At 42.6% G+C, this 22329-nt stretch overlaps 1 protein-coding gene across 2 annotated transcripts in view; it reads right to left on the minus strand.

Annotated features, from left to right (window-relative positions):
• Positions 1–22329, minus strand: part of kat7b (K(lysine) acetyltransferase 7b) — a 76553-nt gene that overhangs the window by 33143 nt on the left and 21081 nt on the right. Inside the window, exons 3-9 of one of the 2 annotated variants that reach the window (XM_060939560.1) lie at positions 21523–21768; positions 21296–21378; positions 21105–21188; positions 17520–17666; positions 12092–12190; positions 11895–12005; positions 3023–3214 (exon numbers count right to left, since the gene is read on the minus strand). In XM_060939560.1, coding sequence (XP_060795543.1) covers positions 3023–3214; positions 11895–12005; positions 12092–12190; positions 17520–17666; positions 21105–21188; positions 21296–21378; positions 21523–21768 — 962 coding nt within the window. The remainder of the gene's footprint in view (positions 1–3022; positions 3215–11894; positions 12006–12091; positions 12191–17519; positions 17667–21104; positions 21189–21295; positions 21379–21522; positions 21769–22329) is intronic. The other variant, XM_060939561.1, reaches the window with a different exon arrangement.

A 22329-nucleotide genomic window follows, 5' to 3' on the forward strand; every position in this document is an offset into this window, starting at 1 on the left:
ACCGCCTGGCCTGAAAGCTGACGTATGGCATTACTTTGGATTCAAACGTTACGAGGACAGAGACGAACATCGACAGAACAAAAGCAGTGTGCAAACTGTGCCACATGGAGGTAAAATACAGTGGCAATACCAAGACTAGGAGTCTTATCAGTCAAGCATAATTTCTTACACTTTGCTGTGGTTGCTGAGCTACTGTTTTTTATTTTCTTTGTGGTCATTGTTGGTTAGTTCAGGTCATTGTTTTAATCCTGCCATGGGTATGTTAATCAACCAAAAGATGGCCACCAACTGTCATGGTTACACTCTGAGGCCCACTTTACACGGGGACGGTCTGAAACAAAAACGCAAAAGTCCGTTTTCGTTCTCACTTTTTTCCGCGTCTACACGACCGTTTTCAAGGAGGAAATCTGCGTCTATACGGTGACGCATAAATGTGTGGAATTCAATTGGATGTGCATGCCAGGCGGCTAGGTGGTGCTGTGAAAGACCTCCGCTATGTCTGCACGCATGCGCAACGTCTTCCGTCTTGTCTGATCTGCACATCTACGCCGCGAAAACTTTGACTATTCTGGCTATGGCTACTCGTGAGGTTAAGAAAAACTTCGTCTGGACAGACGAGGAGGTGGAACTCCTACTTCAAGCCATGTTGGACTACAAAACAGCAAAAACACTAAACGGAATTGACTGGGAATCAATTGACTTTCTTACTTCCCGGGCTGGCATGTACAGTATATGACATATGTATGACGTAAACGCGTACCCGATGTGAGCAGATCCGAGCAGAGTTTCGCGTATTGGGTAGTTTAGACGGATATGCAACGGGGGCTGTTTTTAACTTATCCACTCTGAAAGGCGTTTTCAATTTTTTCCGTTTTTCAGCCTCGGAAACGCCGTCCCCGTGTAGACGAAAGGCACTTCCGATAAAATATTTAGTCGTTTTTACCCAACAGCGTCCTCGTGTAAATGGGCCCTGAGACTGATCAGTCAAGCATCATTTCTTACACAATTGCTGTGGTTGCTGAGGTGCTTTTTTTTTTCCCCTTTGTGGTCAGAAACCCTGCCATGGGTATGTTATTCAACCAAAAGAGGGCTACCGAATGTCATGGTTTTGATTTAGAATTCAAATAAAACCTGGATTTTTTTCATTCCAAAATAAATCCTTTAAATCCTTGACTCTTCTCTCTCTGTGTGTGTCCCTCTTACACATACACAGATACATGCACAAACACATATGGGGCTGTTCCTGTCAATAAGGACAGTTTTTACTTTAAAAGTGACAATCCAGCAATATCTAAGTAGATCGATATCGGATCGAATCGGATCGTGACCTTATGAATCGGAATCGAATCGATCCAGGAAATCTGGATCGATTCCCAGCCCTAGACGGAACTATGGACGGACAGAGGAAACCAGTAAACCTCCCCCCCTTCGGAACAGGGGTATATAGTTGTGCTCATAAGTTTACATACCCTGGCAGAATTTTTGCTTTCTTGGCCTTTTTTCAGAGAATATGAATGATAACACAAACTTTTTTTCCCCACTCATGGTTAGTGGTTGGGTGAAGCCATTTATTGATAAACAACTGTGTTTTCTATTTTTAAATCATAATGACAACAAAAAACATCCAAATGACCCTGATCAAAAGTTAACATACCCCAGTTCTTAATACCGTGTATTGCCCCCTCTAACATCAATGACAGCCTGAAGTCTTTTGTGGTAGTTGTGGATGAGGCTCTTTATTTTCTCAGATGGTAAAGCTGCCCATTCTTCTTGGCAAAAAGCCTCCAGTTCCTGTAAATTCCTGGGCTGTCTTGCATGAACTGCGCGCTTGAGATCTCCCCAGAGTGGCTCAATGATATTGAGGTCAGGAGACTGAGATGGCCACTCCAGAACCTTCACTTTGTTCTGCTGTAGCCAATGACGGGTCGACTTGGCCTTGTATTTTGGATCGTCCCATGTGCAGCTTCCGGGCTGATGAGTGCAAATTTGCCTCCAGTATTTGCTGATAACGTGCTGCATTCATCTTTCCTTCAACTGTGACCAAGTTTCCTGTGCCTTTGTAGCTCACACATCCCCAAAACATCAGCGATCCACCTCCGTGCTTTACAGTAGGAATGGTGTTCCTTTCATCATAGGCCTTGTTGACACCTCTCCAAATGTAACATTTATGGTTGTGGCCAAAAAGTTCAATTTTGGTCTCATCACTCCAAATTACCTTGTTCCAGAAGTTTTGAGGCTTGTCTCTGTGCTGTTTGGCGTATTGTAGGCGAGATACTTTGTGGCATTTGCCTGGTTTTAACAGAGCCCCTGATTTTCCATTTGTTAATCACAGTTTGAACACTGCTGACTGGCATTATCAATTCCTTGAATATCTTTTTGTATCCCTTTCCTGTTTTATACAGTTCAGCTACCTTTTCCCGTAGATCCGTTGACAATTCTTTTGCTTTCTTCATGACTCAGAATCCAGAAATGTCAGTGGTTGGATGAAAGATGCAAGAGTCTGTCTGGATCCCAGAAACTCACTCAGCTTTTATGCACACACACTGATTACAAGCAAACAGATCACAGGTGAGGATGCTACCTTTAGTAGCCATTCAAACCCATTTGTGTCAACTTCTGTGCATGCTATCAGGCCAAAATCACCAGGGTATGTGAACTTTTGATCAGGGTCATTTGGGTAGTTTCTGTTGTCATTATGATTTAAAAAGAGAAAACACAGTCGTTTGGCAATAAATGGTTTCACCCAACCACTAAGCATGAGTGGAAAAGATGTTTTTGTGTTATCATTCATATTCTCTGAAAAATGGTCAAAGAATCATAGATTCTGCCAGGGTATGTAAACTTATGAGCACAACTGTAAATAATAATAATAATAATAATAATAATAATAATAATAAAGTACATACATAAAAATAAAGGAAAATGATGATTAATTCACTCCTGGTATCCCAGTTTGATTGGAACGCTTAAAATTAGATGAAGGAATAAACAAATGGTTTAACAAATAATGAGATTTTTTTACCATGTGTCTGCGCAAGATGGTCTGGCTCTTCATGTACTTCAGGCAGAACTCACAAACGTAGAGGCGGCCGAGCCGGGCGTACTCCTCTGGGTAAGGCGAGTGGTACCAGGTGTCCAGCTCATAGCGACCAAACAGAATGGTTTTTATCATGTTACTGCCTTCAGTGATTTGACCTTGCATGCGCAGCTTCTCCTGAACAAATCCAACATGCAGGGGGGGGGAAACCCTCAATAAGAACCCAGAATTAAATTTTATACAGGACTGAAGAGGAGAAAGGAGATGAGACACAAGAGGAACTGAACGACAGACCTGATCAACACAGTTGTCACTGATGCAGGTTTTTTTTTGAGAAATATTGGCTGATAATTAAAACAAGTCATCAACAATAAAACAACTTGAGAAGCAACTGAGCATGTGAAATATGCTCACATACAAATTCACTCTTTGCAAATGATTAGCACCACCTACCAGCCAACACTACGCCCATGTTTACATTAGACCGTATCAGCGGATCATCAGATTAACGTTTTTAAAACGATTAGTGTGCACACAGCAACACCAATACACGATTCGCGTGCACACAGCAACACCAATACACGGATACGCTCGGCTCCGCAGGCATCCTGCGCTCCAAATCACTCCGCCCTGAACGGCGAGTGCCCTCTGGAGGGTGCGCACTCCGGCCCTGCGCAGCTCACACAGCGCGCGAGTGAAGTGAACAAGCTGTGATTCGGGACTGAGCCGCTGTGTGTGTGATCCCAGCGCATATCACTTACCACTTGCAAGTGGAAGGATGGCAAGCCTAAAGACAATCATAACTACACAATGGGCAGTATTTGCATCAGTATTTGCAGTATTTTCATACTTTTATACTCTTTAATGAAAGGTGATACAAGGCGGAAGTCCGCGCCGTTTTTCAGCAGTCGCGTCACATGACCAACGCCAGCGAATCAGGAAGGTGGATGTCACAGTGACGTTGTCCAATGAGACGCCAGCGAGAGCTCAGCACAGCGTATCCGCGTATTCTGAATGTTTACACAGCACCGGAGCTGACACGATCTGGATTGAATACGTGGACGCTGGCGGATTCCCATTTCCCGGCGTTTCCAGGCGGTTTAATGTAAACGGACAGTGCATCCACGAAGAAAACGAGACAGATACGGTCTAATGTAAACGTAGTCTACATCTAACATGGCGGTTTTGAATTTTGGAGTCACCTAATTTTTATTACCTTCACCAAAGAGGTTATGTTCCTGGTGCATTTTTTTCCCGTTTATTTGTCTGTAAGCAGGATTGCGCCAAACCTACCAATCCATGAAACTTGGTGGAAGGTTGTAACATTTACTCCCAAAAACCCATTAAATTTTGGCGTGGCCTTGAGTCACAGGGTGGATCTATATTGCTGGGTTTCGGTCACGTGACTTTTCTTAGCGGTTTTACCAGAAGTGAAATAGCTGGTGGTCTAAACGGCTGCCGTAGTGCAAACAACTAGCGATAACTTATCAGAGTACGCTCGTAATCTAGAAGCCACTGCTAGCTTTAGATATATTCAGAAGATTGCTATGTGCAATGGAATCGACCCCTACAGTCTGGGAAAGAAGGATTTGTCATACGATCTCGAAAACTACCCTTCAGTCGAGTTCCCCGACATCTCGAACTATCTGGTGTTGTAGACGTCCTTCTACACCGCAAAACACATGAAAGCGTGGAAGAGTATGGAGGCTTATAACTTTTTTGTATGTGGCTGGGTAAAGGACCTCGCTATCAAGTCGCTGCGGAATGAATCCTGTATTGTTTTTGCCCGTGTAAGTATGTTTTTTTTAAGCTTTTCGTTCGCATCTTTACAACGAAATGCTGCAAGTTCAAGTGTAAACAAACAGTTTGCTTGATTCTCACTTGTGTTGGCTCTTATCTCTCAGGTAAATCATTCACAAAGATCATCAGAAACCCCTTTAAAGACCTGGATCTTAGTTAAACAGGACAGAGAAGTGATCACGGCGCATTGTAACTGTACAGCTGGGGAAGAATTTTGTCGCGACCTTCATGCATTTGGACTTTGTGAGGAGTAAACAAAGAAACAGCTGGGGACTTTAGCGCTTCGTGACTAAAAAAAAAAAAAGTACTGTAAAATAATAACACATAGCAAAAAGAGTACTTGGAAAACACTAAGGCCATAGCCGAGAGGGAAATACAAACCTTTCACCAAGTGATCACTGCAAACTCGAGCGTGCTTCGACTCGGTTCCCTTCGATTCCACTGAGAGGTTCAAAAGCCGCCTTTCTCGACGTCTTTTTGTGAAATCCTGTGTTCGTTCACCCTTTTTTATTAGTTCACGAGGAACCCTGAAGAAACTTTTATCCGTTTCACGGTTTGATCGATTCGAACAACCTAAAACAACGCAAGCGTAAGGCATTTTTCATGCGAGCAATGCACCTTCTCTGTACAAACACTTGTCAGCTGAGCTTTGGTAGACCACCAGCTAAAGTTCTGAATAACTCATGAGGCGGATGTGACGTCACGTGAAACCCAGCAATATTTACTTTCCCTTTTGCTAATGGCGCGAGATACAGCCATGGAAGAAGTCTAGGCTCAACAATGCCATGCATCTTGAAATCTAGTAGTAGCTGGCAGTAAAATTCAACAGTGACAAAACATAGCCAATGCGGAAATACGATGACTCCACTGGACATAAATCCAGACATAGGAAGTGGTTGCAGATTTACACATCATAGAAGAGTTGACTATTGTCCTTGGCGGAGGTCTGCACTCTGAGTGCCCTTGTACTTTTATTGATTCATTTTTAAAATTATTATAAATAAATAAATAAATCACTAACTACAACCCCAATTCCAAAAAAGTTGGGACAAAGTACAAATTGTAAATAAAAACGGAATGCAATAATTTACAAATCTCAAAAACTGATATTGTATTCACAATAGAACATAGACAACATATAAAATGTCGAAAGTGAGACATTTTGAAATTTCATGCCAAATATTGGCTCATTTGAAATTTCATGACAGCAACACATCTCAAAAAAGTTGGGACAGGGGCAATAAGAGGCTGGAAAAGTTAAAGGTACAAAAAAGGAACAGCTGGAGGACCAAATTGCAACTCATTAGGTCAATTGGCAATAGGTCATTAACATGACTGGGTATAAAAAGAGCATCTTGGAGTGGCAGCGGCTCTCAGAAGTAAAGATGGGAAGAGGATCACCAATCCCCCTAATTCTGCACCGACAAATAGTGGAGCAATATCAGAAAGGAGTTCGACAGTGTAAAATTGCAAAGAGTTTGAACAGATCATCATCCACAGTGCATAATATCATCAAAAGATTCAGAGAATCTGGAAGAATCTCTGTGCGTAAGGGTCAAGGCCGGAAAACCATACTGGGTGCCCGTGATCTCCGGGCCCTTAGACGGCACTGCATCACATACAGGCATGCTTCTGTATTGGAAATCACAAAATGGGCTCAGGAATACAGTGGTGCTTGAAAGTTTGTGAACCCTTTAGAATTTTCTATATTTCTGCATAAATATGACCTAAAACATCATCAGATTTTCACACAAGTCCTAAAAGTAGATGAAGAGAACCCAGTTAAACAAATGAGACAAAAATATTATACTTGGTCATTTATTTATTGAGGAAAATGATCCAATATTACATATCTGTGAGTGGCAAAAGTATGTGAACCTTTGCTTTCAATATCTGGTGTGACCCCCTTGTACAGCAATAATTGCAACTACACATTTCTGGTAACTGTTGATCAGTCCTGCACACCGGCTTGGAGGAATTTTAGCCCATTCCTCCGTACAGAACAGCTTCAACTCTGGGATGTTGGTGGGTTTCCTCACATGAACTGCTCGCTTCAGGTCCTTCCGCAACATTTCCATTGGATTAAGGTCAGGACTTTGACTTGGCCATTCCAGAACATTAACTTTATTCTTCTTTAACCATTTTTGGTAGAATGACTTGTGTGCTTAGGGTCGTTGTCTTGCTGCATGACCCACCTTCTCTTGAGATTCAGTTCATGGACAGGTGTCCTGACAGTTTCCTTTAGAATTTGCTGGTATAATTCAGAATTCATTGTTCCATCAATGATGGCAAGCCGTCCTGGCCCAGATGCAGCAAAACAGGCCCAAACCATGATACTACCACCACCATGTTTCACAGATGGGATAAGGTTCTTATGCTGGAATGCAGTGTTTTGCTGTCTCCAAACATAACACTCCTCATTTAAACCAAAAAGTTCTAGTTTGGTCTCATCCATCCACAAAACATTTTTCCAATAGCCTTCTGGCTTGTCCATGTAATCTTTAGCAAACCAGATGAGCAGCAATGTTCTTTTTGGAGAGCACTGGATTTCTCCTTGCAACCCTGCCATGCACACCATTGTTGTTCAGTGTTTTCCTGATGGTGGACTCATGAACATTAACATTAGCCAATGTGAGAGAGGCCTTCAGTTGCTTAGAAGTTACTGTGTGGTCCTTTGTGACCTTGCCAACTATTACACGCCTTGCTCTTGGAGTGATCTTTGTTGGTCAACCACTCCTGGGGAGGGTAACAATGGTCTTGAATTTCCTCCATTTGTACACAATCTGTCTGATTGTGGATTGGTGGAGTCCAAACTCTTTAGAGATGGTTTTGTAACCTTTTCCAGCCTGATGAGCATCAGCAACGCTTTTTCTGAGGTCCTCAGAAATCTCTTTTGTTCGTGCCATGATACACTTCCCCTAACATGTGTTGTGAAGATCAGACTTTGATAGATCTCTGTTCTTTAAATAAAACAAGGATGCCCACTCACACCTGATTGTCATCCCATTGATTGAAAACACCTGACTCGAATTTCACCTTCAAATTAACTGCTAATCCTAGAGGTTCACATACTTTTGCCACTCACAGATATGTAATATTGGATCATTTTTCTCAATAAATAAATGACCAAGTATAATATTTTTATCTCATTTGTTTAACTGGGTTCTCTTTATCTACTTTTAGGACTTGTGTGAAAATCTGATGATGTTTTAGGTCATATTTATGCAGAAATATAGAAAATTCTAAAGGGTTCACAAACTTTCAAGCGCCACTGTATTTCCAGAGAACATTATCTGTAAACACAATTCACCGTGCCATCCGCCGTTGCCAGCTAAAACTCTATAGTTCAAAGAAGAAGCCGTATCTAAACACGATCCAGAAGCGCAGACGTCTTCTCTGGGCCAAGGCTCATTTAAAATGGACTGTGGCAAAGTGGAAAACTGTTCTGTGGTCAGACGAATCAAAATGTGAAGTTCTTTATGGAAATCAGCGACGCCGTGTCATTCGGACTAAAGAGGAGAAGGACGACCCAAGTTGTTATCAGCGCTCAGTTCAGAAGCCTGCATCTCTGATGGTATGGAGTTGCATTAGTGCGTGTGGCATGGGCAGTTTACACATCTGGAAAGACACCATCAATGCTGAAAGGTATATCCAGGTCCTAGAGCAACATATGCTCCCATCTAGACGACGTCTCTTTCAGGGAAGACCTGCATTTTCCAACATGACAATGCCAAACCACATACTGCATCAATTACAGCATCATGGCTGCGTAGAAGAAGGGTCCGGGTACTGAACTGGCCAGCCTGCAGTCCAGATCTTTCACCCATAGAAAACATTTGGCGCATCATAAAACGGAAGATACGACAAAAAAGACCTAAGACAGTTGAGCAACTAGAATCCTACATTAGACAAGAATGGGTTAACATTCCTATCCCTAAACTTGAGCAACTTGTCTCCTCAGTCCCCAGACGTTTACAGACTGTTGTAAAGAGAAAAGGGGATGTCTCACAGTGGTAAACATGGCCTTGTCCCAACTTTTTTGAGATGTGTTGTTGTCATGAAATTTAAAATCACCTAATTTTTCTCTTTAAATGATACATTTTCTCAGTTTAAACATTTGATATGTCATCTATGTTCTATTCTGAATAAAATATGGAATTTTGAAACTTCCACATCATTGCATTCCGTTTTTATTTACAATTTGTACTTTGTCCCAACTTTTTTGGAATCGGGGTTGTACAAAGATGGATTTTCCCCATTTTTTTTTTTTAACCTCTACTAAACAAATTAGCCACATACTCATGTACTATTCTAGACCATTACTGAATACTAGTATTTACCTCTTTTCCTATTACAGTTAGTGCTTGAATTTCAAAAAGAGTCAACTTTAAATGTACAGAAAAGTCTGTTGTGTACCAGTCTTCTGGATTTTCTTGACTAGTACACGTTTTTGAATACAGAGTTTTCAGCTCATGGAAACAATCACAACAGTGGAAAGCTTTAAAGAGAAACTCATCATTGAGCATGAAACCACTAAAGAGTTCACCGCTTAGCAAGGGAACCAGATGGACAGGGTTGTTTTGGCTTTGATGTGCTGTCTACAGAATTTTTAATTCTTCTGGATGGACACAAATTATGCAGCGAGCGTGTGAACAATGCCAGTCAAGTTGCCGCTGCTTCGAGCCATACCTCAAGTATAAACCGTGCTCCTCGGCTTCATACCACCCCTGCATGATTTCGCTTTTTTATAACATGCCCAGTCATGTTTTATTTCTCATGTATCGTTCGCAGCTGCATGTGGAACGAGATGCTTCTGCTCAAACACACCTCCTGACTTTCTGAAGAGGCGTATCAAGAAATGCAAAGTCACCCTTCCCACTAGACTGGAAAGTAAGTGCAAAGAATAGTCCTTTGTTTGTTTGTTTTTTGTCACTTATGTTCCAGAAATAGTAAATTGTTCAAATATTACAGTCATCAAATTATAAATCTGGAATTTACAAAAAAAAAAAAGTCATTCTGGATTCACAGAAAATTCATAAAGTCCATTTGAGGTTCGTTGCTCAAAATGTCCGGAAACCCCTGCTCTCATGGCTGTTCAAAAACAGATCACGCTCATACATGCCGTTTTTCTACACAACATTAGGGGTGTTCACACGGCACATATTTGCATCGATGCTGCACCGATGTATTTTGTTGCGATATATCTTACACCGGTGTAAATTTTGTGGAGCGTTCACACGTCACAAACCTGCTTACTAGAGAGAAGCGTGTTAGCACCGGTGCAGCCCCACTTGCGATCACACAGCAGTTTTTGCGACCGTGCTATACGATAGTAATAGACCCCTTTCACATGACGTCACCGCGCCACGAGATTTTGTTAGGCGCCATATTGGAAGACCAAGTACATGCACTCACAATATAAAACAAAGTACGAGCGAGAGTAAAGTGACACGATGGATGATAATTCGGGTTATGTGAGTACATTACCAGTTGCAGAAAGGGCACGGTATGTGGAGAAACTGGCTGTGATTGATGGGTTTGACCCATATGATAAGACTCGCGGCAAGGGAGAATGGAAACATAAGGAGGACCGGACACCAATTCTGCCATCTGTTTGCTACCCAGACATTGTAAACTATTTGTTGTTTACACCCAGTGCCTACACTCAGTGTTCGAACTATGCCGATATTTTCGGGGGGGTCCCTTTTTCTCCCTTGGGGGTGTGTGTGCTTGCGCTTGTCTCGGAGCGCAGCTCTCCAAACACATGAGAAGCCTATCTTACGCACATATCACGCGGACTCCACACCTCCACACACGCATCGCGTCTGAAGTCATAACTCATCAGGGGAAATCGTGTCCGCATTGGCATGTTCAAAAAACAACCTCGCGTCAACAATGATACCACACGCAAGAAAAAAAAAAAAAAAACCAGTCAGGCTACTCAACAACCAACCTGGCAGCAGCTAGCAAGCCCCGAACCATCCTAAATTATTATTATTATTAAATTGTAGAAGTCTGGGAGGCTTGCTCCTCATACAGTTATCAACTTGGGGCCAATTTAGCATGTTTTAACTCTGAATTTCTTGCGTTTGCTTACCTCAGTGTCAGCAGATCATGCACAGACTTATCCATTATATCCACAGTTTTTTGCCAAGTCTCTCACAGGTTTCTTTCAAGTCTACTGTTGGGCCAATAAATCATAAATAAAACAGCTCAGATTTGTTTGTTTAAGTCGTTTGCCACTCCACTTTATTCTCGTGGGTTCACATACCGCTGCCGTTATTTTCCCCTTATCACGAGTTTGTTGGTCTTCCAAAATGGCGCAGGGTCTGTTTACTTCCGGTTTCGGGTGACGTCAGTGAAAGGGGTCTATAATGCAGAAATGAAATATGCGCATGCGTGAAAATGTACTTCCTTTTCCCAGTTGTCATGGCATCACCAAGCGCCGGGAAAACAACGTGGATGAAGACACCAGTGTTGCCAGATACTGCTGACGTTTTCCAGCCCAAAATATGTTCAAATCCGCCAAAATGCACTTAAAACCGCCCAATCTGGCAACACTGGAAGACACGCAGTTCTGTTGTTGTTGATGTTCGCCATTTTGGAAGCGCAAAATACCAGGATGCAAATTATGCAATGCCCGTATGTAATCAACTCTCCTCACGCGTAGCGAGTCTACCCCTGTAGCGTTCAGACGTCCCATTTTATATCGGTGCTGCCCCGCAAACTAGCATTTACTCCGGAGTAAATTTCTTAAACCACCTCCCGAGCAGGGTTAGATTTGCACCGGTTTAGGCAGCTTTCAGGGGCTACACCGGTATAACTTTGTACCGTGTGAACGCTCTACCGGGGCAGCCCCGGTGCTACACCGGAGTAAAAGTTGCCGTGTGAACACCCCTATTGTTCTTTGGACTTAAATGCCATGATTTCCACCAGTGCTGGGCTCTCTGCGGAGTATGAACACCCTCTGCTTTTACTGGCCAAACGGTAAACAAGTCGAGCCTGAATACTAAAAGGTTTAGAGAAGAAGTGTGCAGAAGTAGTCGTCTGTTCTTACCAGATCCTCAGACGCTCTTGCTTGGGCTTTTCTAAATAGCTCAAGATCGTATTCACTCGTGATGTTCTCCAAGAGTGGCTCTCGAGTTGTTCCATGGGTCTGCCTATGTTCCTAATGAGGAAACGAGCTCAAATTTAATACTGTGGATGTAACAGAGTAACACAAATAGGACGGATCACAACAAACAAGTGTCGTACCATGTACTTTTCTTTCTGCTCCTTTGACAGTCCGGTGTCCTTCTTCTTCCTCAATTCTTGAACTTTCTCCTTATATTTTACCTGCCTTGCAGTAGGAGCCTGCAGAAATGGTCGAAAAATCAAACTCACTTCAGCAGTTCCAGTGGAATGAACAGGACATCTGAACTCCGTGACTTGCAAAGTATTTCTCAAACAAAAACAGACATTCATAGAACAGATCCAATATTTAATGTTTTTGAGGAAAGTAGAATGAAACTTGAATTAGGAATAAATTCAAAATAAAATAATGTCAGCTCAAGCCCAACCCCAGACAAACACCACTTTCCCTGAACCAGGATAGGACGGTTGATGTTTGCCCCCTAGTGGTACCAGGGTATCTGCACATTTTTCAAGTACAAATTTAAAGACTTTTAAGACCTTTTCAAGACCTCTAAATGGAAAAATTAAGACTGTACCATGGCAAAGAAAATGATAAATACGACAACTTAAAACTGTTTTCTGCAATAGATTTTTTTACAAACTTTAAGAAGACTGCACACAATTGGTGAACAACAGGGTGCATCAATGGCAACTGTTAAAGGGGCTTTTCCACTACCAACGCGGCTGAGTTGGGCTGAGCCGTGCGGTGCTGAGTTGGGCTGAGTCGAGCTGAGTGGGGCTGTTGGAGTTGCATTTCGACTACAACCGCGCTGAACCGTGCTGGCTGGAAGTGGGTGGACACATTGGGTGGAGTTAGCGAAAGTGGGTGGACGTCACGTGATGTCGTTAGGTGGTGCAAACAGTGACATCAGTGACCTTTTAAGCGGTAGTCTCACGACCCGGATAGTAAGCAATAAACATGGAGGACATGGAGTCGTTAGTGTTGCTGGTAATTCTGCTGCTGGTTAGTGTTGCTCGTAATTCGTCTTCTTCCGGGTTTACGGTGTTTACAGATCCCAGCGTGCTCGCGGGGCGTGTGGGGACACTACTCCTCACCAATCAGTGCACAGGGGAGTGTCTCCTCACGCCTCTAGCCCCACTCGGCTCGGTTGGGCTCACTTCAGCCCTACTCCAAAACCGTGCGAGTTTTGGGTGCTGAGTAGGGCTGAAGCGAGCTGAGTCGTGCTGCTCTGAGGTAGTCGAAACACGAGCCGTGTCGGGCTGAAGTGAGCTGAAAAAGGGTAGTGGAAAAGGCCCAATAGACATGCAAACAGCTGCAAACAGCTGAAGCAAAGTCGTGTGTTCTGGGCCTGCAGAACTACTGTAGCAGCAAGGAGAAGACTGGCATTTACTGGAGAAAGCACCATGAATCATTTCAAAACCGAAAACAATAAACAGCAAGTAGAACCAGCTGAACAACCTTAGCCGGCATTATTTCAAATCCCAAAGATTATCTTTGATGTGTGATTTTGTGTCCGACAGCAAAATCAGTCTGAGTGTCGTACAGTACACAGCTGGCTGAGGAAGTTCTCGATTATCTTCTGCATTATAGCAGGTAACAGCATAAACCTGTTTATGCAGTCATACAATCATCAGAGCGTTACATTAAACACAGAAAAACTACTGTCACCTTTCATAACCATCATCAATATTAATCAATGTGTTGTAATAACTGTAAACTAATTATCATCAGTGCAATTGTTATATCAATGTTCATTATTCAAAAATAATCATTAATTATCTATAATCCATGAATAATTGTTTGTATTACTAATAATAATAACTACTTTTTTAATAATTAAAAAAATGAACTCAATTTTATAGAATTTTAATTACTACTTAATTAATAAGCAGTGATTATCAAAATGTAATTTAATAAGTAATAATTATCATCAACTACTACTTAATTATACTAATAATAAGAAGTTATTAAAATGCTGTAAAATGAGTTATAGGATTAGTTAAAATTATTAAAAAAGTAGTAATTATTATTAGTAGTAGTAGTGGTGATACAAACAACTATTCATGGATTATAGATAATTTGTTTTTAATAGTGAGCATTGATATAACAACTGTACTGATAATAATAACAAGTATTACTAGTAGTATCATTGTTTATTATTATTATTATTAGTAGTAGTAGTAGAGTTATATCAATGTTCACTATTTTAAAAAAAATTATCTATAATCCATGAGTATTTATTTGTATTCTACCAATTACTACTTTTTAATAATTATTTGTAATAATTTTTAATAACTTAATTTTATGACATTTAATATCCCTAGTACTTATTAATCACTAATTCATAAGTAGTAATGATTAATAATCGATAATAATTACGACTAATTAACCCCGCCGACAGTAGTCGGAGGGGTTATTATTTTCACCTGCATCAGTCTGTGTGTGTGTGTGTGTGTGTGTGTGTGTGTGTGTGTGTGTGTGTGTATCTGTCTGTCTGTGTGTCTGCAAGATATCTCAAGAACCAATGGATCGATTTGGACCAAATTTTGTACGTGTTGCCAATCACCCAGGAAGGAAACCATTAAATTTTGGAGGTCAAAGGTCAAGGTCATGGCAGAACTTCGAAATTTTCGCCCAATGTATTTTAATAGGGAAAAGGCGGGGTTTGCACTCGTTAGAGTGTCCCTGTCTAGTTATTATTAGTGCTTGTTAACATTATTCTTATTACATTAAAAACACTGTTGTAGGCAACAGGTAATAAAACTAAACTTTTTGTACAAATTAATTATATTGTACTATATTTAGAATTATTGTATTTTCTGTAGTTCTTTTTAATTGAGTTTTGAAATAAAGGTTGTTTATATATTAAACTTAGTACAATAAACAATGTTAATTATGTAAAAAAAAAAGATGCTAATCATTATTAGTAGTATTATGTCCTATAAGTCCCATTTTCCACCTGACTCTTGTGCGTATGCGCGAACCCCCCTGCGTTTCACTCCGGAGTGCTTGACCTCTAAGGGCCTCTGCATGCTCTTGCGACAAGGCTTTCGCAGATAGCTTTTCGCAGACAGTTGTAATTTATCGTTGAGCGGGGAGTAATAGGTGTGCGCGATGTTATTCACCGCCACAACGCAAGGGGGCGCGAAGTCGCGAAATCGCTAGGAGTAGTTGGTGGGTGTGGTTAGTGGAGTGTTTATCCTCCGGTTACTTATAATGACTAGAACTGGAGTCGTATAGATGTCCGTACTTCCTCACTTCCTCGATCAACCGCTCTTCGTGCTGCTCCATCTTCGCTTGTGTTTTTAAAAATGCCGGTCGTGAAAACAAAACAAACCGGGAATGTAGGGAAGCGGAAGTGCGTGTACAGCGGATGTAGAGTGGACCAATCAGAGCCCTCTTGTCTGCGACGCTGTCTGCGAGGCTGTCTGTGGGGATCACAATTTTTGGGAGGTGCGCGCAGAGCGTCTGCGAAGGGGGGCTTCGCAGACGCCATCTGCGACGCCATCTGTGAGGACTGGATCGTCAGCATAAATTGGCCTTAACACACATCCGCGCGTGCCTCGTGTCCATGAAAAGCCAGTTTCCCAGTCCGCCGTGTCCCCAGCGCTGCGTTACCGTCTTTAAACACATTTGTGCGATCCAGCGCTTTTTATCGCAAACGATTCTTCTCCTTATTTTGGGGGTATTTGTCATCCCCCAACCACTTGTCGTTAAACAGATATCTTCCCATAATTATCAACGCTTTCTAGCGCCCACGTAAGCTACCTGCGCATCTCTCACTCTTCACAACCACCACACCACACCACACTTCCTCCAGCAGCCTCCTAACGTTAGCTCTTGATCTACGGAACGCACAGAACCAATGCTGCCCCCAAAAGGTGCGCTGGTCACTTTCAAAATTACAGTTAAAAAAATACCCCAAACCGGATGGAGACGTTTCACTCGTTCAGTCCAATATTAAATTTAATACCTCCCTTTCGAAAATTCCAGTCATTCCAAACAATTTAAGACGTTTTTAGACCTTGAAAACCGAAAGTTGTATTTAAGACTTTTTAAGGACCCGCGGGAGCCCTGGGTACTCATACCATTTTGTTATCCAGTGACTGGCCACAGATATACACAGGAGAGACCAACACTGATGTGTTATATGTTCTAATAAATGTAGTTAGCAAATGAAACTGGAGCGGCGGCTACAATTATCGACAGCCCATAATTATCGATACCTTTTCAGATTTACCAATGAAAATTTTATTTTTTTTTTTACAAAGGTGAGTTTCAGCTGAAACAGTTATTATTGGTTAATTAATCAACCAGAAGACCCCGCCCCCTCGCCCTTTGACTTTGTCATCTGATGACACAGCTCGTTACCGGAGATGGAATTTTTTTTCAGCACGATCAGCAATCTGATGAAAACCCGGACGTGATCATCGCAGGTAAGCCTGGTGGAAAGATCATGGACGTGTTTTTACTGATCATATTCACCGATATTTCATGACCTCCTTGTTGAAACCTACTTTGCTTCTTACACTTTCATTTGAGTCGCCATTTTGCATCTAAACGCGCGTTTGAGAAGAAGTCACGTGAGGTGTCGATAATAGTGATCACTTTCACTGGTGTCCACTATTATCGACACCCTGTGGGATTAAGTGACACAACTGTTATGGATCGACCTTTGTGTAACATTGTTGAAGTAGATGAAATACTTAAATAAATAAATACAATTTAAAACGTGCTGTGATTTATAATTTTTTTTTCCTGATTCATAACAGAATGGAATGTTTATAGAGTATTTGGAATCCGATTGCAATAAACAGAATTAGACCAGAATTAAATTCCTAGCATATAAAAAAATGACATGCTTGAAATATTCAGATTTTTCTATTCCATTCAGAAAATATTTTTTGCAGTTTGTTGTAAAGATCTACCACATATTACAATATCAGTAGACATTTTATATTTTTAGATGTAAATTTAAAATCTTAGTTAAAAAAAATTAAATAATTTATTTGAAAATACTGAAGCGTCACCAATCTGAATCTATTTGCATTATTGAATTATTGGTAAACCACAAAATTAGAAATTAATACAAACAACAAATGATGAGCGTGAGATCGACAGGCGGATCGGTGCGGCCTCCGCAGTGATGCGGTCGCTTTACCGGTTCGTCGTGGTGAAGGAGCTGAGCCAAAAGGCGAAGCTCTCAATTTACCGGTCGATCTACATTCCGACTCTGACCTATGGTCATGAGCTTTGGGTAATGACCGAAAGAACAAGGTCGCGGATACAAGTGGCCGAAATGAGTTTCCTTCGCAGGGTGGCTGGGCGCTCCCTTAGAGATAGGGTGAGAAGCACAGTCACTCGGGAGGAGCTCGGAGTAGAGCCGCTGCTCCTCCACATCGAGAGGAATCAGCTGAGGTGGCTCGGGCATCTCTTTCGGATGCCTCCTGGACGCCTCCCTGGGGAGGTGTTCCAGGCATGTCCCCCCGGGAGGAGGCCCCGGGGAAGACCCAGGACAAGCTGGAGGGACTATGTCTCTCGACTGACCTGGGAACGCCTCGGTGTTCTTCCCGAGGAGCTGGTTGAGGTGTCTGGGGAAAGGGAAGTTTGGGCTTCCATGCTCAGACTGCTGCCTCCGCGACCCGGCCCCAGATAAGCGGATGAAGACGAGACAAATGATGAACAAAATGTGGTCTACGAAAATATTTAGAAAGTGGGACAAAGATTTGACGCAGGTTAAACATTATCAGTTCATTTGTTTACAAACATTAGAATTACTTCCTCATTTACGTAACACACCGACATCCATATATTTATATAAAAAGATATTTTGTACTGAATAAGTCTATGTAAAACAGATTTTAAATAAAAGCTATGTTTTGGTAATTTAATACCACATACCGATTATTTTTTTTAATAAATAAATCACCTGGATGTCGATAATCGTGGAACGGTGTCACATGATCTGATACGCTAAATAAATCAGGAATCAACTTTTTTTTTCCCCAGTGGAAGTTTGAGTAATTATTCAGGCACAATTTACGTATTGAAAGTCTTTTCCACTTTTGCAACGGCCAAAAGATCGTTAAGGTGTCGATAATTGTAGCCGCCGCTCTAGTTTAAAAGTACACTGTGTTTTGCTAACAGTCATATTATAAATATCATGCTCCAGCCAAATGGATTGGAACAAAACACTACTCAGAATTTGACTGTTTGATGACTAACATCGACATCATCCATCAGAGGCGGCACGGTGGTGTAGTGGTTAGCGCTGTCGCCTCACAAGGTCCGGGTTTGAGCCCCGTGGCCGGCGAGGGCCTTTCTGTGCGGAGTTTGCATGTTCTCCCCGTGTCCGCGTGGGTTTCCTCCGGGTGCTCCGGTTTCCCCCACAGTCCAAAGACATGCAGGTTAGGTTAACTGGTGACTCTAAATTGACCGTAGGTGTGAATGTGAGTGTGAATGGTTGTCTGTGTCTATGTGTCGCCCTGTGATGACCTGGCGACTTGTCCAGGGTGTACCCCGCCTTTCGCCCGTAGTCAGCTGGGATAGGCTCCAGCTTGCCTGCGACCCTATAGAACAGGATAAAGCAGCTACAGATAATGAGATGAGAATGAGATGAGATCATCTATCAGCAGCAGCCACTTTAACAGGAACAGCCAATCACGTAGCAGCAGCAGCGCAATGCGAAAAATCATACAGCTACAAGTCAAGAGCTTCAGTTAATGCTCACATCCAACACCACAATGGGGAAAATGTGATTCGGTGATTCTGACATGGTTATTCGTGCCAGCTGAGCGGGTTCGAGTATTTCAGAAACTCCTTATCTCCTGGGATTTTCACACAAAACAAACAAACAGTCTTTAGAGTTTACACAGAATGAACTGTGGGGGGGGGGAAGCAGCCCAGTTTGGTTGACAGGAGGACGAAAGTAACTCATACCAGAATGACGCAGTACCATGAGAAACCAAACTCGTTTATAATTAGCCAAGTTGCTCTTCATGAGAAAAAGTAGAACAATTAGATCTTCAAACAGAATCAAAATCCAGTGAAAACTCAGGGAGGAGTAGCGATTTTTGTGACTTGTGGACGGATGGACGCCACGTGATGGCAATAGCTCACCGGCCTATGACCGTGTGAGCTAAAGACCACATGTGGGGGAAGTCATGGCCTAATGGTTAGAGAAACAGCTTTGGGACCAAAAGGTTGCTGGTTCGATTCCCCAGACTAGCAGGATTGACTCAAGTGCCCTTGAGCAAGGCACCTAACCCCCAACCGCTCCGGCAAGAGTGGTGGCGTACCTTGTGTCTGATTAGCCAAAGAAAAACTGATGATGTGATCATCAGTTCGGGCATTGAACCCGACCAACTGAAAGACCACATCAGGTTTCAATCCTGTCAGCCATGAACAGGAATCGGAGGCTACCTGGACACACGCTCAATGAAACTGAACAGCTGAAGATACGAAAAACATTGTATAGTTGCGAATTTTGGTTTCGTCGTATGCAGCGAGATGGCTTTGCTGGGTGACGATGTGAGATTTGTGCGAGAGTCCCTCATAATGCATGTAACCACTTTCTTGAGAGAGCTAAATGGGTCATTTTTACATTTATTTTGTTCCTGCTGTTAAAGGCTTATTGTTCTGTGTCAAGTTACATGGAATTGCTCAGACCTTATTGTACTCCACTTTTAAAGAACGCTTACGCAACAAATTACTTGGAATATTCATTCAGATACCCTGTCCACACTAGGGATTTTGTACCGATACGAAACTACTTTCGTACCGCAACACCTGTCCACACTAGCAACTATACCGGTACTGTAGCGGTATAACTGTATCGGTACGAAACCCACAAATGTATGGGTTTCGTACCGGTACAGTATCGGTACTGTAGCGCTTCGCTGTAGTGTGGACAGATGAAGCGGCTCTGTATCGATACAAATGTCATGCGCATGCGCAACGAACCATTCCTATGTCTTCCGGGTTATTCATACAATACAATACGCACGTGCTTTCCAGCTGTAAATAAAACGTCAAAATGGCTCAAAACGACCGTGGAGCTACATGGAGCAAAGAAAGGGGGGAGAAAGGGAGAGGGAGAAAAGAGGGAGAGGAGAAAAGGGAGAGAAAGGGAGGGGAAGAGAAGGGAAGAGGGAGAAAGTGAGGGGGGAGAAAGGGAGATTCGTTTTCTTTGTTTCTTTCTCAACTGCCTCGCGCGTTTTATACGATTCGACTGAATAAATGACCGCCAGAAATACAGACTGTACATCGACAACAAAAAGCACACACACGTTGTTTCATCCGCCATATTCTCGGAAGGAAGTTACTCGGTAACCACGGAAACATTTCGCGCACGCGCATTTCAACTTCCGTGAAAGAAAACCGCAAACATTTCTCGCTAGTGTGGACAGATGCACTAAACTGTACCGGTATACTTTGTATCGATACAGTTATACCACTATCGTACCGGTATAAGTGTGAACACAGCAATAGTATTTAAAACGAGCAATAAAGTAAACAAGTCATGTTTTGAAGTGTTCAGCAAACATTTCCAAAACTGCAGAAAGTAAAAACCTTAAGGCCAATTTATGCTGACAACACAGTCCTCGCAGACGGTGTCGCAGACAGCGTCTGCGTAGCCCCCCCACCTTCGCAGACGCTCTGCGTGCACCTCCCAAAAATTGTGACCACCGCAGAAGCCTCGCAGACAGCGTCGCAGACAAGAGGGCTCTGATTGGTCCACTCTACATCCGCTGTACACACACTTCCGCTTCCCTACTTTCCCGGTTTGGTTTGGTTTCACGACCGCCATTTTTAAAAACATGAGCGAAGATGGAGCAGCACGAAGAGCGGTTGATCGAGGAAGTGAGGAAGTACGTACATCTATACGACTCCAGTTCTAGTCATTATAAGTAACCGGAGGATAAACACTCCACTAACCACACCCACCAACTACTCCTAGCGACTTCGCGCCCCCTTGCGTTGTGGCGGTGAATAACATCGCGCACACCTATTACTCCCCGCTCAACGATAAATTACAACTGTCTGCGAAAAGCTATCTGCGAAAGCCTTGTCGCAAGAGCATGCAGAGGCCTTTAGAACAACCCAGCACACATGAAAATATAAATCGTGTACCTGGTGACGTGTTGCATGTCTGGTGTCCTCATTCTGAGTTTGGCTTCTTTCCTCTTCTTGTTTTTCCCGCTCAGTAGCCTTCACCTTAACACCGAAAAAGAGATATTGTGTAAAACCTGGACAAAACCCATAAACAAAGACAACGTGCTCAATTAAAAGGCATTAAAAAAATGTTAATATCATGATCAAACCTTGCACTCGTCAGCTGATAGGTTATGGTAAAGAGGACAGCCGGATATGGAGAAGTGTCTTTCATGTTTTCCAGTTAAATGTCCTGTGAAAGGAGGAGGAGAAGTGCAGTTAGTAAAAAAAAAAACACAAGCTGTGAAAAGTAAGCTTTATTGGGAGGAAAAACAAAAACGCAAGAATGTGATGTTCTCTTGTACAGCATTAGGAAAAGGGCTACAGATTTACCCACCCAGAGAGTTGCAGCCAGGTGTGGGGCACTTCATGTTAAAGTTATAGCTCTCGTGGAAGCGGCGGCGCTTTGGCCGATGAGAGGGATCGCTGCCTGAGTCTTTCTGGTCCTTGGCTGCGCCTTCATCGTGGGACGCGTTGGGACTGGAGATGTCGATGTCTGACTCGGATGAAGGAGCGTTGCCTGTCGGAGTCCTGGGTGGCGACTCGTCTCTCTCTACGACTTGCTTCACGTCTGCTGGGACGTCTAACATGAGGAGCAGTACGGATTACAAATTATACACGACAGACTGTGTATGAGAGCACTACAAATACACGGACATGTTCATTTTCGTCTCATGAGCGGTTTAGGATCGAAGATATTGTCTGTTCACGTGCACAGTATCAATCGCAAGCTGCTGACTGATATAAAAGTTCCACAACAGAAAAGCTGAACGTTTTAACTTGGTATGAGAAGCATTCCTGTTTTATAGTCGCTTTAAAAAAAAAAAAGCAAGCCGCAGTGACAATTTTAGCAACTGGTTCATCCTAAGGTTCATTATTTTCACTGCTTAAACAAACATAAGGGAATTATTGTTTTTTTTTTTTTTGGGGGGGGGGGCAACCTCATGACGGGAGCTTCTTGAATGGGGATTTCAGTTTGCACCCATCGCTGGAACGCTGAAATGTGAAAGGAGGAAAGAACCCTAAAGGCCAATTTATGCTGACAACCCAGTCCTCGCAGACGGCATCGCAGATGGTGTCTGCGTAGCCCCCCCACCTTCGCAGACGCTCTGCGCGCACCTCCCAAAAATTGTGACCACCGCAG

Source organism: Neoarius graeffei, chromosome 14 (genome assembly GCF_027579695.1).
Source record: "Neoarius graeffei isolate fNeoGra1 chromosome 14, fNeoGra1.pri, whole genome shotgun sequence".
NCBI lineage: Eukaryota > Metazoa > Chordata > Actinopteri > Siluriformes > Ariidae > Neoarius > Neoarius graeffei.